We start from the raw sequence: 13590 nt of genomic DNA, 5'->3' as shown, positions 1-13590 counted from the left end.
AAACCTAGTGTATGGCTGGACCTAACACACGTGATCCGGCTGACCAATGGTGTAACTTCATCACTCACTCAGTCACAGACATTCGCGTTTGTAGGGCTGGCCCCGCTGTTGCGATCCAGCCAAAAACACAGTGAAAGTATAAAATTATAAAGTGGCAGGCTGCACAGTGAACTACATTATGTATTTTTATATTTACTCTCCAGGGAAGCTGTACAGACTGACGCCCCCTGTAGGTGGTGAGGAAAATGACAGCGTAACCCGGAACAGCCGAAAGGGAGCCTGTCCGAACTGTCACTATGGTAACCCCCTCTTATCCAGGACTCCCGTGACCCTCAAAACATCACACTAAATTCTGACATGGGTTGTGAAGTGCTTTCATTTTTTTGGTTGAGTTATACTGCTGATGATCTTCAAAGACATCTTGCTGTCAATGTCTTAGATAAATTATACCTTTATGAACTGATACTGGAACATAGTCTACGTTCAAAGTTGTTGGGTGGTACGATTGGACCTTAAAGAACTGATCCAGAGAGAGATTTTATTCTGAGGGATATTAAGGTAATTTCTGTATTTCTTTATTTATGGACCACAACGTGTATATGTCCTACTGTAAATGTTCCTTTATTGTGGCAATAGGGCTCCTCGAAGGATCTCTTTAAACCCTTGAATTGATGGCATACCTCAGGTAAATGTGGAAACCTTGTCTAAAATCCATTAAGACATTTTTATCTGTTGGGGAAAGCAGAAAAATACCCCCTCTGTGCTTTACCTATCCCAGAAAACTGTGAATATGAAAAAATTCAAATAAAACAAGAGGTTCATTCTCCTGCCTTTACATGTAGACAAAAGCACCCATATTTCCTGCTTACTGATGTCCATGATGTCAAAGGTCACTGATGACTACTGATGCATTCACTGCCTCTGGCCTGTGCTAGTGTCTCTCTCCCGGTCCACCTCGGCCCAGCTGTGAAACCATGCCCCTGTGCTGACACTGTCTCGTCCTTCAGGGAAGTTTCCGTCAGGGGGTACCTCAGCCTCGGTCCGAGTCCTCCCCCATTCTCGCTGTCCTCTGTGCCGAGGGTCAGGCTGGGGCGGAGTCACCGAGCCAGGTGAGGCCCCGCCCTTTATATGAAGCCCCACCCCTTCTACTTTTTTAGTCAGTCCATCACATAATAAAAATTAAAAAAACAAAACAATTAAAAATAAAATTTGGAATGTCCCGTTTGTGAACAAGCGTGCTCATGCGCAGCCCCTGCTGCTGGCTCGGGAAGGTGAAGACAATCCGCGGTTCTCTCCCCCCGAAAACACGCGCCTGCCAGCTTCTTCTCACTCCTCGGTTGCGATCCGCGCACACGCAGAGCGGGGGCGGAGGAGACCCATTCACGCACGCGCTCAGAATCCACAATCCACATGCACAATCCAGCAGGAGTAACCCGCGCAGTGAACAGTGACATCCCTACCGACCGTGTCTTTCAAACAGACGGAGTCCCCGCCCTGCGAGGCAACCAGCCAATGGACTCGGCTCTCAAGGCTGGGGGCGTGTTCTTTGCAGTGGCTCCGCCTCCTCCGGTGCCAGGCAGTGTGCCAGTGGTTCCGTGTGTGCCGGTCTGCCCGTCGGTGCTGTGAGTACTCCTGCCCAACTAACGCGGTTCGGCCCGGTTGCCTGGTTACCTCTCCTGCCAATCACATATAAAGTGGGTGGAGCTATGTTGGAACGGAGATTTGATTGTGTGTCCTGGAGTGCAGAATTAGTCTTTCTCTTCTCTGGTCTCTGTACCAGTAGGTGTTAGGTACAATTTGTGGATTGGCTATCATCCCAAACACTTATTTACACTATAAGCTGTATCTTACTGTATATCCGGTTCTGGACCTGTAGATGTATAATATATACGTATATATTCTAAGGTATTACAGTCGCTGTCCCTGCAGCATATGTATGGGACTCTTAGGAGTGTTATGGGTTTGTACATGTGAAGGTGTGGTAGCCTCTGTCCCATGGGTATTCATACACTAAGGCAGGGGTCCTCAGTCTTATCCAGAAAGGGCCGGTGTGGGTGCAGGCTTTTGTTTCGACCAAGTGGGAACACACCTGACCCTACTTATCAAGGTCCTTAGCAAAAAAAGTCTAGGGGTTGATTAGTAGAATCAGGTGTGTAACTGCTTGGTTGGATTGAAAGCCTGCACCCACACCGGCCCTTTCTGGATAAGATTGAGGACCCCTGCACTAAGGTGTGGTAGTATTGGTCCCGCCTGTACTTAAGTTGTATTGTGAGATTTGTCTTTGTCCCTGCAGGTATGTCTCCAGCCCTGCGCTGAAGGCGCTTCCCTCGGCCCTACAGCCTCTCTACCTCTCTCCGGACGGCGGTGCCGGCTCAGCGGCGGCCAGGAGCACGGGCGGAGGCCGCCGTCACTCTCGCTCCCTCTCGGCCGATACCCGCGGCCTGAGCCAATCCCTGAGCCGCGCCATCGAAGCGGCGCGTGGCGTCAGGGCGGCCTCGCGGACCGTCGCCCGCTCCCTCGCCTCCGGGCTCCACCAGCAGGGGGTGCTCACACAGTCCTACCTCCGCTGACCACCAGAGGGCGCCTGCGGGCACATGAGTGGACGTACTGTACAGTGCAGTGCTGCTCCCGACTCAGGGTCACCTGTTCTGCCGCTGTCGTCTCCATGGCTATACTCCCAAAGTGTTGTGGTGAATCGTAAAAACATGAGTTTTTCCATGAGGGTGTGAAAGCAGGAAAAGGTACTGTGATTTTTTTTTAAATTAATAATTTCATTTTTGAGAAATCCTCTTCTTTCCTTTTTAATTTAAAAGTGAGGCCCTATAAGGTGACGGGAAGGAGAATTCATATTCATTCCTGCAATATCTCAGGTCTTAACGTATCTAAGGGATAGCTTATCGAGGTTTGCCTGACAGTTAGAAATGCCAATGACGTGTTAATAACTGTGTTATACACCCTTAATAATGCATTATGTTCTACATTAATAACTGTTTGCAGGCCTGGACGATCCCACAGATGCCAGCTTAGGTTCTGAGATTTATAACTCTGACTGGCTTGGTATTGTTGATATGGTTGATATGGCCAGTAGAACACGTGGTTATACAAGGCAATTGATGTTTAAAATCTAGGATTGGCATAGCATGAATGGCCATTTTAGGCCAAGGTATACTTTAGGCCATGTTGTTTCTTACTACTAAATTATTAGTTCCTTCCGTAACCTTTTTGCTTTTTTTTAGTCAGTACTTTGCTGTATCTTCCTATTGAGAAATGTACTGTGAATTAGTTACTGAAAAATAGGAATTATTTCTAAATTTAGCTGTGAGTAGCATTTTTTGTAATGACGCGAAGCAATAAGAAAGTATGAATAGTCTCTTTTTTTGGAAGATTGTATTTTTTTAATCGCTTTTTCTCAGACCTCTTTATATTTTTGTAACAGAACTAAAAAAAAAATCATGCTTTGTACAAAATAAACTTTGTAGCAACCCTGTTTTCCTGAAAATGATGACAAATGCTTTCGTTTTTGTGACTTGCCTGGTGGAAATATAACTGGCCCTATTCAGACTTCGGCTATTTATGGACCTGTTCTAGCACTGTTACCTAAGTAAGGCGTGTTTTAGGCTGGACCGCAACAGCGGGGCCAGCCCTACAAATGCGAATGTCTGTGACTGACTGAGTGAGTGATGAAGTTGCACCATTGGTCTGCCGAGTTATGAAGTCACACCTTTGGTCGGCCGGATCACGTGTGTTAGGTCCAGCCGTATACTAGGTTTTTAACCTGGCCTTGTTTAAACAGATATTCAGACCTGCCTTGTGTGTACCTACTTATAACCAATATTGGGAGGGGCTTCCTTGTACACCCTGGAAAATGTATGATTAAGCACATGCCTGTGCGTGGACAGAAGTACTGGCACTGGAATTCCATTTACATGGCATTCCATTCATCTTTAAGAACCATGGTGAGATAAATGCAAGGAAATGTGTTTTAAGAAAAAGTATGATTTAGAATGCATTTCAATGGAAAACAAGACCAGGACAAAACCTAGTATATGGCTGGACAGGCCGACCAATGGTGTAACTTCATCACTCAGTCAGTCAGTCACAGATATTTGCGATATCCGCTGTTGCGGTCCAGCCAACAAAACATGTAAGACTAGCCTTAATAGCTTACGTCCAAAAAGTGAAAAATAAAACATCATATCGTCTTTGACGCAAATGAATAGGAATTGATATTCATTTAACAACTGCCCTGAAATAAATTAAGACATGTGTTTGAAGAAATTTATGATGAAAAATGTGTTTCAGTGGAAAACAGAAAAATGCAGACTATAGTCTTGCATCCAAAAAGTGGGAAAAAAAGTAGAAACAATTAAGGAAGTTTTCATGCAGATGGGACTAACCCTAATTAGGGTTGAGCTAGGGTTAGGAAAACAGGTAAGTCTGAGGGATGAGGCAAGTTCACAGTTGTGTTCAGCTCCTTGAAAAATGGCTAGAATAAGGTTAAGCCTTTGATATTAGTCAAGCATTTGTTGCTAAATGTGTCGTAAATGTGTTGATTGTATCAAGGGACAAATGCTTACCTGGAGCTGGTATCCAGTCTATAACTCAGAGGAAGGGGCCAATGTGAATTCAGCTCCCAAAGTCCTGGTGCCTCTTCCTCCCTTACATTCTTATGTTCATGTAAGCTAAGCTTTAAAATGGGTTGTGTGTGTAAAAACACAGGAAATGTGGACTCAAGGACAGAATTAAGCCCCCTACCAACACAATTAGCTGTACTTTTGAGAATGGACCTGGATAAAGCTACATAATCTGATAATTTGGCTGAAAGACAGATAAGGTTATCACATTAAAAACCTACCGATCCAAGATCTACTTTTACTGGAAGTCAATTTATTAGACAGCGGTACATATGGAGTACTTTTTGTTTGTGCTTCAACACTCGCAAACATAGAATTTCCAATAACTTAAACAGATTTATGACAGACTACCTTTAATTTATTTATATTTCTCTCTCTGATAAATAACTTTGTAAATCAGTCAGACAGACACAGTGAATGCTATACAACGGCAACAGGTGAAGTAAAAGGAAAACTCAAAAGGAGAACCCTGAAGAAGCATTTGCATCACAGAGAGGCATAGTGCAGTGTACAGCCAATTTCTCCAGAGGAAGAACAGAAAAAGAAAAAGAAGAAAGAAAAAAAAACAATGAAATGAAATTATGGAGGGGAAGATACATTGATTTGCAAAGCCTTTCACCAGTGGAAGATTGAACATTGCGCCAAGAAGAGAAACAAAAGGGACTAACAAAAAGATAAGATAAGCAGGAGTTATTATTTTCTTCTTCGTTATCCTCGTTGACCACTACAACTACGGCTACGACATCAATAACACAGAGAGGATTCACATTGGCATCTTCAAAGGAAATGAGTTTCTACTTCACAGTCAAGAGATTATCACCAGTAACAGGGAGACGCTAAAACACCAAAGTATGGGATCTACACAACACGCTACTCAGTGCATGGTTTTTAACGGAGTTACTAAAACCAATGATAAGACCTAGTCGGACGAAAATACAATACTGAAATACACCCGGCCCTTTTTTTTTTTTAAGTATTCATTAAATGTTCGCAAGCAATGGCCTTTTTGACACTAAAAACATGAAGAAGTCTTCAAAAAACGAGTGTGCGGAATAAACACTTCCAGTCACAAGCAGGAGGAGGGGTGACGGCTGCCGCGCCTGGGTCAGGTTCTGGTTCTGGGTCTGGTTCTGGGTCAGGTTCTGGTTCTGGTTCTGGTTCTGCAGCTAGCCAACGGCATTGCTCTCTGACGCTAACACGATGACTCAAACCGTCCCGGCAGTCCTGCTCCCTTTTTTTAAAATTTTTAAAATAAATTTCTCTCCCCGGCATTTGGTGTTGGTGAGCCTGTTTTGGGACAGGATGCGAGACGTGCCTGCGGTGCCAGGCCCCCGAAAAGTCTCGCCACGGGACGCGCACGGACCATCTCTCAGTCCGTTTCCCGTTGCGACGGAGAAAGAGCTGGCCTGCCGAATGCGGTCAATAGGGCCACGACCGGGGGCTTATTCGCTTTATTTTGGAGCGCTCACGGGCCACACGGCGACATTCTTGTTTCGGGGTCACCGAAACTCCAGGGCCCGGGTCAGTACCGCGCCACGTCAAAACCCGAAGACCCAAAGCGTCGGATGACGATGCAGCACTGGCTGTGTTCCAGTCGCGCGAGCTCCTTCGCACACGTCGGTCTCGTGTCAGGTGACGGGGTCTGCGTGCTTCACGCCCGCGCAACCTGTTCAGACTCTTGAGAGATGATGCATCCAGTCTCCAAGACACTACGCAGCTAATATAAGGACACGAGATGCATAGCAAATCACAAGCCAGAGACATTGTGAATGCCACCCAGAACGGGACTGTGAACAGTGGAGGTGTCAGTTATTCAGTTACGATCGTGTTACTGCATTCAAGTGGAACCACTAAAAATCCTAGGCTTAACTGAAATGCAGTAGACTAAGGAAGCAGGACTTGCCGCACATTATGTTCACCGTTCTAGCCATGTTAGGCTCACATACTAAATGGGCCAATCAAACTGCCCAGAATTTTGTCCACCATGTTTAATCAGGACATTTCAGTTTAAAAAAAAAAAAAAAAAAAAAAGTCACAAAAAGTTCTAGCCATTGTTTACGTCAGACTCGTGATTACACGCAGAAGCAGGCCTTTCAGAAGAGAGGAGAATGCAGCCGTTGTCTTAGCAACCCTCTAGTGACCTTGGCAGCAATCAAACCACCCCTCCCCCTTCCACGCATCACCAATAAAAATGATACACCATCAAAGAAAACTGAAGGAACGAACAAACAAAATCTCTATCTTTTACACATTCTAGCAAGGTTTCATAGCATACAATGTTACATTTGGTACTTTTGGTTTTTTTTATTTTTTAAATTGGCCTTAAGATATTTAACTGTTTTTACTATTATTATATTATTATTATAATCATCATCATTATTTGCATCCAATGAAAAACATGAGAATACTTGCAATTACTTGTTATTTTTTTGTTGTTATTTCAACTTTTTTTTGTATATCAGTGCTGTCAAGTTTTTTTTGTTTTTATTTCAAGCAAGATGCATACACATTTAATATAAGAGGAAGGGGGACTGGGAGGGGGTGGGGTGGAATGGGGCGGGGTCTCAGGTGAAAGGGGCGGGGTCAGGGGGCGAGAGAAGGTGATTGGCGTTTTTTTAGCTCGTCTGCTCCTCGTCTGGTTTGTTCATGGCCTTGAGGGCGTGGAGAAGGCCGGTCGGAGTGAAGATGTGGGTGGATCCTGCATGGAGCATCGACAGGGACAGAGAGAGAGAAACACGCATTTTAGACACGTCCAATCAATCCGCCACGCCTAAAATGTGTTTTCAGCTGTTTCACGCGTTTCCCCCAAAATTTTAATGTTCATAAAAGAAAAAATGCGTAACTATGTCAAACCAGAACAAAATAAATAAATAAAAATTTAAAAAACCACAGCATTCTCATACTTTGGTATTGCTCTACCAGTTAGTGAGAAGTAACTGATCAATGAGATTCATTGCTGGTCATGAATTCACAGGGCTGAGTGATATCTGGAAAAATCTGTTAGTCGATCAACTGCCAACTAATACAAAAGATAGCGTATTCAGTTGCATGCAAACACTACTACCAAAGGCACAAAAACAAAAAAAAGCTCCATTCTGGGTGATGTCAACATTGTTGTTTATGGACTCCTGAAAATTATCTTTGCATGTATCACATGTAAGCTTTGTGATGTCACAGTTTGCGATGTCATGACGGGCTTGTGATGTCATCACTCTCCAATGTCGCAGTCACAGCTGTGATATTCACGATGACATCAGCAAGTTCCGCCAGGGCTCGGCCATTATGATGCGATGGGTGCGTGACGTCAGACCATGTTGGCGCACTGATTACAGTTCATGCAAACATCAGTCCGCAGCAGCACACGTTCAATGTTGGACACTGCAGAATATTTAACAAAGAAAAAAAGAAAAGAAAAGAAAAAAAAAAAGAACAGGCGTCTCTCCCATGTTCAACCGTGGCCTGTTTCTCCTAGCAAAATGAAACTTAAAAAAAATATGCGACAAACAAAGAGCAGGAAAATTGTGTGTGCGCATTGACTTCATTTGGGTCTGGAGCTGAAGACACATTTCTGCTACAGTACATCAGGCTCTAGGGGCGGAGAGAAACAAATGTTTGACCTGCTTAATTGTCGCAAGCCGGTTGGCTGGTGGTAGTCCAGTCCTTCCCCAGAGATGCGTAACTCACACGGCTTGTGGATTGCAATTAACAGGCAGGTCAAAGTTTGCTTCGGTCCTTGTACCCATCTAACACAGCTCATAGTCTTCTTTTAAATCCACGGTTTGTTGGCGTAACAAATCTGCGTGTTTTCACTTGCATTATTCGCTATGCACAGCGCCTGCTAAATGAATAGCACACGCTGCTCAAATAAATTCAGTCCCAAGGTTTAAGGACAAACAAAATAATTTTTGTCAAAATTGGTGTGATAACTTTTCTATTTTTAAATTAAAAGATTAGAGCAGTTTAGTCAGAATGAGGCAAGTCCATAGAAACAGACTAGCCTTGCCTGGCTTTGCCCCACTGCAGAGGAGCTCCCTTCCGCCCCCAAAAAAGCCCAAAACACGCAGCTTTGCCAACCACTGGCGTGTCGACCGTAACAAACGCACCAACATCACCCTTCAATGGCAATTCGAAGAGTAAGAATATACCGTACCCAACAGAAATAATTGTGAAGTTTTTTTTCTTTATAAAAATAAATAAATGGCTTCTGTTGTACAGGAAGCATTCAATGTGACAGTATGTGCTACAGCACAACATACTGCACATGGTGATACAGTTTTACTGAGAAAAATAATGATAATAAAAAAATCAAAGAGAACAGAAATTCAAAAATCAATACGATATAGCTTTAGCAGACTTCTGACAGAGAGTGTACTGATATGCATGGCTAAACAGACCTCTTGAACCCGAGTATACAGAAAAATGTTCAGTGTAAAATCAACAAATTTTTTAGACAGAGTAACTCTGGAACCACTGGAACTCCAACTCCGTAAGAGTTGAATTAACTCTGAACATTTTAATGTGATTTTGAAGCCTGATATTATCTTGCTATGGCCGATGGAACATCAAGGACATTTCGTGTTATCCTTGACAGTTTCTTCACATGCAAGTCTTTTTGATACATGTGTTTCAATTTTGTCAAATAAACTAAACTAAACTAAATGTGTGTGACTAGGCCTGCCAAAAGTATGTATGTATGAGGGGAGAATTGTTTTACAAAATGAGACTCCTTTTCTGAGGTTAATGATATTTAGTTTTTGGTGCATGTATTTGATAGGCCCATGGAGTTTTTATAAGCGGTGAAGGACAAGGCCTGTCTGCTCTCATGGGATACTAAGCACTGCATTGTACTTGTTCTAACTGTCTTCCACACTGTAACGGATAAAGCTCTAGCCTGGATAAAGGGTTGTACGCCTTATGCAAATAAGCAATAATAAGAAAATAATTAATCTAACACACTTTCAGGGATATGGACAGTTCCTGTTACATTTAGCAATGGAACGGGGACGAAGGACTTTATAGTCCTCTTTATAATTCAGTTTGTGCAGAAGAACAAACTGCAGGTAAACATAAACATGCCTACCTGATGAAGGTTCACATGTGTAGGTGGGGTATATTTAGGATGTGTAGTCGGTGAAATTCCGTTTTTAAACTGTTTACTTGTTTATTTTTCGCTAAAGCATATCAAGTGACCATCACTACATCACCCATGTGAAATGTCTGCAGAGGGGTCACGCTGGAACTGCAGATTACCGTGGAGAATAACCTGATCTTTACTGACACGTCTTTTAGAGGCTTCACAAAGAACTGTGATTCCAACGCAAAAAATACATTTTTTTTTTAAATCTCATTTTTGGGCCTCCCCCTACGGAGCAGAGGTATAAGATTACCCCCTGTGGACAGGTACAGGGTGACGTAGGCACGTGATGTCTGGTGGGTTGAGTGGGTGTGATGCGTGGGGCGGGTGGAAAGATTTGAATATTTAATTAAAAAAAAAAAAAAAGATAAATAATAACTGAAACAAACACAATCCTTCCTAGAAATCAAACGTTGACTCTTAAAAGTGATCGCTCAAACCAATGCGCTTTCCTTAACCATAAATGCGGTACAACTCAAATATAATGACAAATGTAATAACAATCGTAACGATATCATCGTAAGAATCTCAGGGGTAGATTAAATCTGCAGGAAAATAATGGGTGTCTGGAGGAGGGAAATGAAAAAAAAGGAGCCGCCCCCCCCTTCTCTCCAGCGCGGTGCGCGACTAGGAGGACGGCTCGGGGGGGGGAAGAGCAATTTAATCCACCCGCCAGAGACGATGGAGAAGCCACAGGGATGGGGTCAGGAGCTAGCGCTGCATGGCCATGGGAGACAGGCTTCACCGGCTGCAGGCTGACGAGCAGCCAATCAGCAGCCTCGTTCGCTTAGCGAGGAGGAGGGGGAGGGGGAGGGGGCTGAAAACTGCAGGCCGACAAGTGGTCAATCGGCTCAGCCGCGTGTCGTGTGTGGAGGCGGGGTTTCTGGGCTGAGGACTGCAGGCTGAACAGTAGCCAATCAGCTCATCTGTATAGTATCGAGGTGTGGGGGGGGGGAAGGGGGGTTAGAAGGCTGGTTTCCAATTACAAGCTGCGCTCTATGTGCCCATTGTGACCTCACAATGGGGCCTGCAGCACTGGGTCAGTGGGAGGTGGGGCCAGTAAGGTCTGTGGGAAGGAGGAGCCAGTGAGGGGCCAGTATGAGGCACAGCCACTGAGACCTGTCGGGGGTGGGGGGGTGGGGGGTGGGGGAGGAGCCTGTTGCCGTGGTACAGCCGCCTGGCCGTGCAGCGGGGGGCCAGGAGCCCATCCCTGAAGTGCAGAGCAACAGCAAGAGGTGCTGCAGAGGAACAACGGACGGAAAGAAGGCCCTTGTGCTGTTGGGGTTCAGAAAGGGCTTCTTTGCACGGCTGCCTTTACTTTTTTTTCTGTGTGCTCTCTCTCTCTTTTCGCCCTCTCTCCCCCTCTCTCTCTCTCTCACTCGTCTGAGGGATCTGGGTCCTCAAAGGACACCCTAGTGGACTCTCGGAAGTCGGGGTGCTGCAGGTCCGTTAGAAATTTGGTGGGGGTGAGCGTGTGGGTGGCACCTGCGGGAGGAACAGAAGTGTGCTTCACGCTCATTTTCCACGCTTCATCCCTTTCTCATCGGCACACCACGCCACTTTGTCCTTTTTCCTTTTACCTCTGGTGTCTTTGGGTTACAGAGTGTCAAAACAACCGCTTTCCATCCCCCACCTTTCACCCTGCCCTGCCCCCACACCCACCCCCACCCGCACCCCCCTCAAAAACACACCCCCACCTCACCCGCGCCCACGGCATCTCCCTTCTGCAGCGGTAGCTTTGGAAAAGGAAGTGAGCGCCAACATTGTACCTGGCGAATTCTCAGCACCCTCACCTGTCGCAGATGTGACATCACCTTCCTGTTCCCAATCCCTTCAGTCGTGAACGCCCCCACCCCGACCCCCCTCAGTACCCCTGCAATACAATAAATCTCACATCCTCTTCCATCCTTAACAAGTCATACCCTCAAAGTAATGCCCCACAGATAGCCTAACCCCTTCCACAAAAGGCATCGTTATCCTGACTTTTGGAATGTGAACGGAACAAGGCTATCGACAAATCGCCAAATTAGCCACAAACCGCTATTAATAGCATAGTGAGTGGTGTACGTCTTCGGAATTCGGAATGTCCCTCGTCACTTTTCATTTACAGCGGGCTGTAGGTTTCTGGTGCGTGACTTCATGCCTTTAAAGAGCCCGCCGTAGCTTAGACTCCGTGATGATGCTTCAGTCTCAAAGTTAAATCTCTTTTAGCATTAGCATTACTAGCATCGCACAGTTAAGGAGTCTCCTTATTGCAGAGTGTTTTGACACACATTGGTGAGCAGTCCACCCCCGAAACACGACATTACTCTCTCGTCCGCATATAGCAGATGTTACCGTGAAAGACACAGTTTGCTAACGAAAGGCTTTAGAGTTCCTTCAGAGACACGGAAATGCAGAATTGGCACGGAATCCTGAGCTAGAGGTCGGAGGTCGGGTCGTAGCACGAGTAACGGCGCCTGCGTGACACCGCTAGGACGAGCAGGCCTGACGGACACAGCGCAGGCCAGACAGCGGCCCGGAAAACTGCCGACAAAGACACCAGACAGAGAAAGGACTCAGAGCGCAGACACAACATGGACGCACGCGCTCACACACTGAGGCTTTCTGTCACGTGGACTCACACACACACACACACACACACACACACACGCTCGCAGGTGCAGCGCACAAACAGGACAGACTTACGAAAAGATGCGTAGCAGCTGGAATTCAAGAACAACAGTTTAAAGGAAACACAGAAACAAGATCCAAAACAACGAACGTACAGCGCACAGGAAACAAATGAGACAGCCCCCCTCCCCCACACCCTCTTTAAAAGCACCCACATGCTAGCAGGACAGAACAGGACAGAAAATACGCAGAGCTGGGACAAGATATTAAACATGACTGTGGCCTTCATTAGCTGCAAGATGTCTGGCTGTGTTCGAAATGGTCAGTTCCTTTCAGGGTACAGGACACCTCGCTAAAACATTACCAGTGTAGACCTCGCTCAAATGGCTGTGTGCACTTTAACCCCACTAAAAATCCTGCGTATCATTGTTTAAAATAATATACGTGTTTATTTTCACGTTTCACTTTAACCACGTATTAATTATTTGATTACATATCTAAAATTGCAGAGTGCAGAGCAAAATCACAAAAAATATGTCCCTGTCCCAAATAATAATGGAGCTCACTGTATCTGACACAGTTCTGTAACGAGGAACCACCTTTAACCTGAAGAATAAACCCAACGGAATTTAATGTACCTTCAGAGCCTCTACTGACGTAAAACTGTAGGAGTGCAGTCTCCTTGCCTGGAGGTTTGTTGATGGGAATTTAAATATGACCTGGGTGCACTGACTCCACTTGTTGACTCATCGTTGCCGGGTAACACATATCTCAAACAAATGGTGTCAGACCTGTCCGCAGGTCACCTCAATTAGCCCCCCTCCCTAACTCCTAATCTCCCGTCCACCCACCATCCAGCCTTTAATTATCAAGTCACAAACCTGCAGTAGAATATTAGCCATGACAACTTTTAACGGCTGTTGGTTTGCTGGCAGTCACGGCAACCATAAAATGCTTTACGTTTTGTAGTAGCCAAGGCTACTGTACTGTAAATATCTGCAGGTGAGGTCATATCAGTTGTGGTTTGGTAGTAGCCCTGAATTTCATTAAAAGTCAAAGTTGGGGGATGTGTAAGAATGAGTCACAGATATATTTACAGAATATGCCGTTTCTCTCAGTGATCTACACTGTCCTCCTAGGCTACTGTGTATCATGCGTCTATTTATATGCCCTCCCAGTTAATACACTATAAACACCCGTTTAAATGCT

The 13590-nt window shown here is 45.2% G+C and overlaps 2 protein-coding genes across 4 annotated transcripts in view; one reads left to right on the top strand and one right to left on the bottom strand.

Moving 5' to 3' along the window:
* akna (AT-hook transcription factor) overlaps positions 1-5203 on the top strand; it is a 29925-nt gene extending 24722 nt beyond the window's left edge. For 2 of the 3 annotated variants that reach the window (XM_064307045.1, XM_064307044.1), the window contains exons 20-23: positions 204-299; positions 1008-1109; positions 1481-1622; positions 2294-5203. In XM_064307045.1, the coding sequence (XP_064163115.1) occupies positions 204-299; positions 1008-1109; positions 1481-1622; positions 2294-2570 (617 nt within the window). In that variant the 3' untranslated portion in view covers positions 2571-5203. Of the gene's footprint in view, positions 1-203; positions 300-935; positions 1110-1480; positions 1623-2293 lie in introns of those variants that run through there. The other variant, XM_064307046.1, reaches the window with a different exon arrangement.
* Positions 4868-13590, bottom strand: part of stxbp1a (syntaxin binding protein 1a) — a 45013-nt gene continuing 36290 nt past the window's right edge. The window contains exons 18-19 of the mRNA XM_064307054.1: positions 11087-11253; positions 4868-7332 (exon numbers count right to left, since the gene is read on the bottom strand). Of these exons, the coding sequence (XP_064163124.1) occupies positions 11144-11253 (110 nt within the window). The 3' untranslated portion in view covers positions 4868-7332; positions 11087-11143. The remainder of the gene's footprint in view (positions 7333-11086; positions 11254-13590) is intronic.

This window comes from Anguilla rostrata, chromosome 14 (genome assembly GCF_018555375.3).
Source record: "Anguilla rostrata isolate EN2019 chromosome 14, ASM1855537v3, whole genome shotgun sequence".
Lineage (NCBI taxonomy): Eukaryota > Metazoa > Chordata > Actinopteri > Anguilliformes > Anguillidae > Anguilla > Anguilla rostrata.
This window is presented reverse-complemented; position numbering and strand designations above follow the sequence as displayed.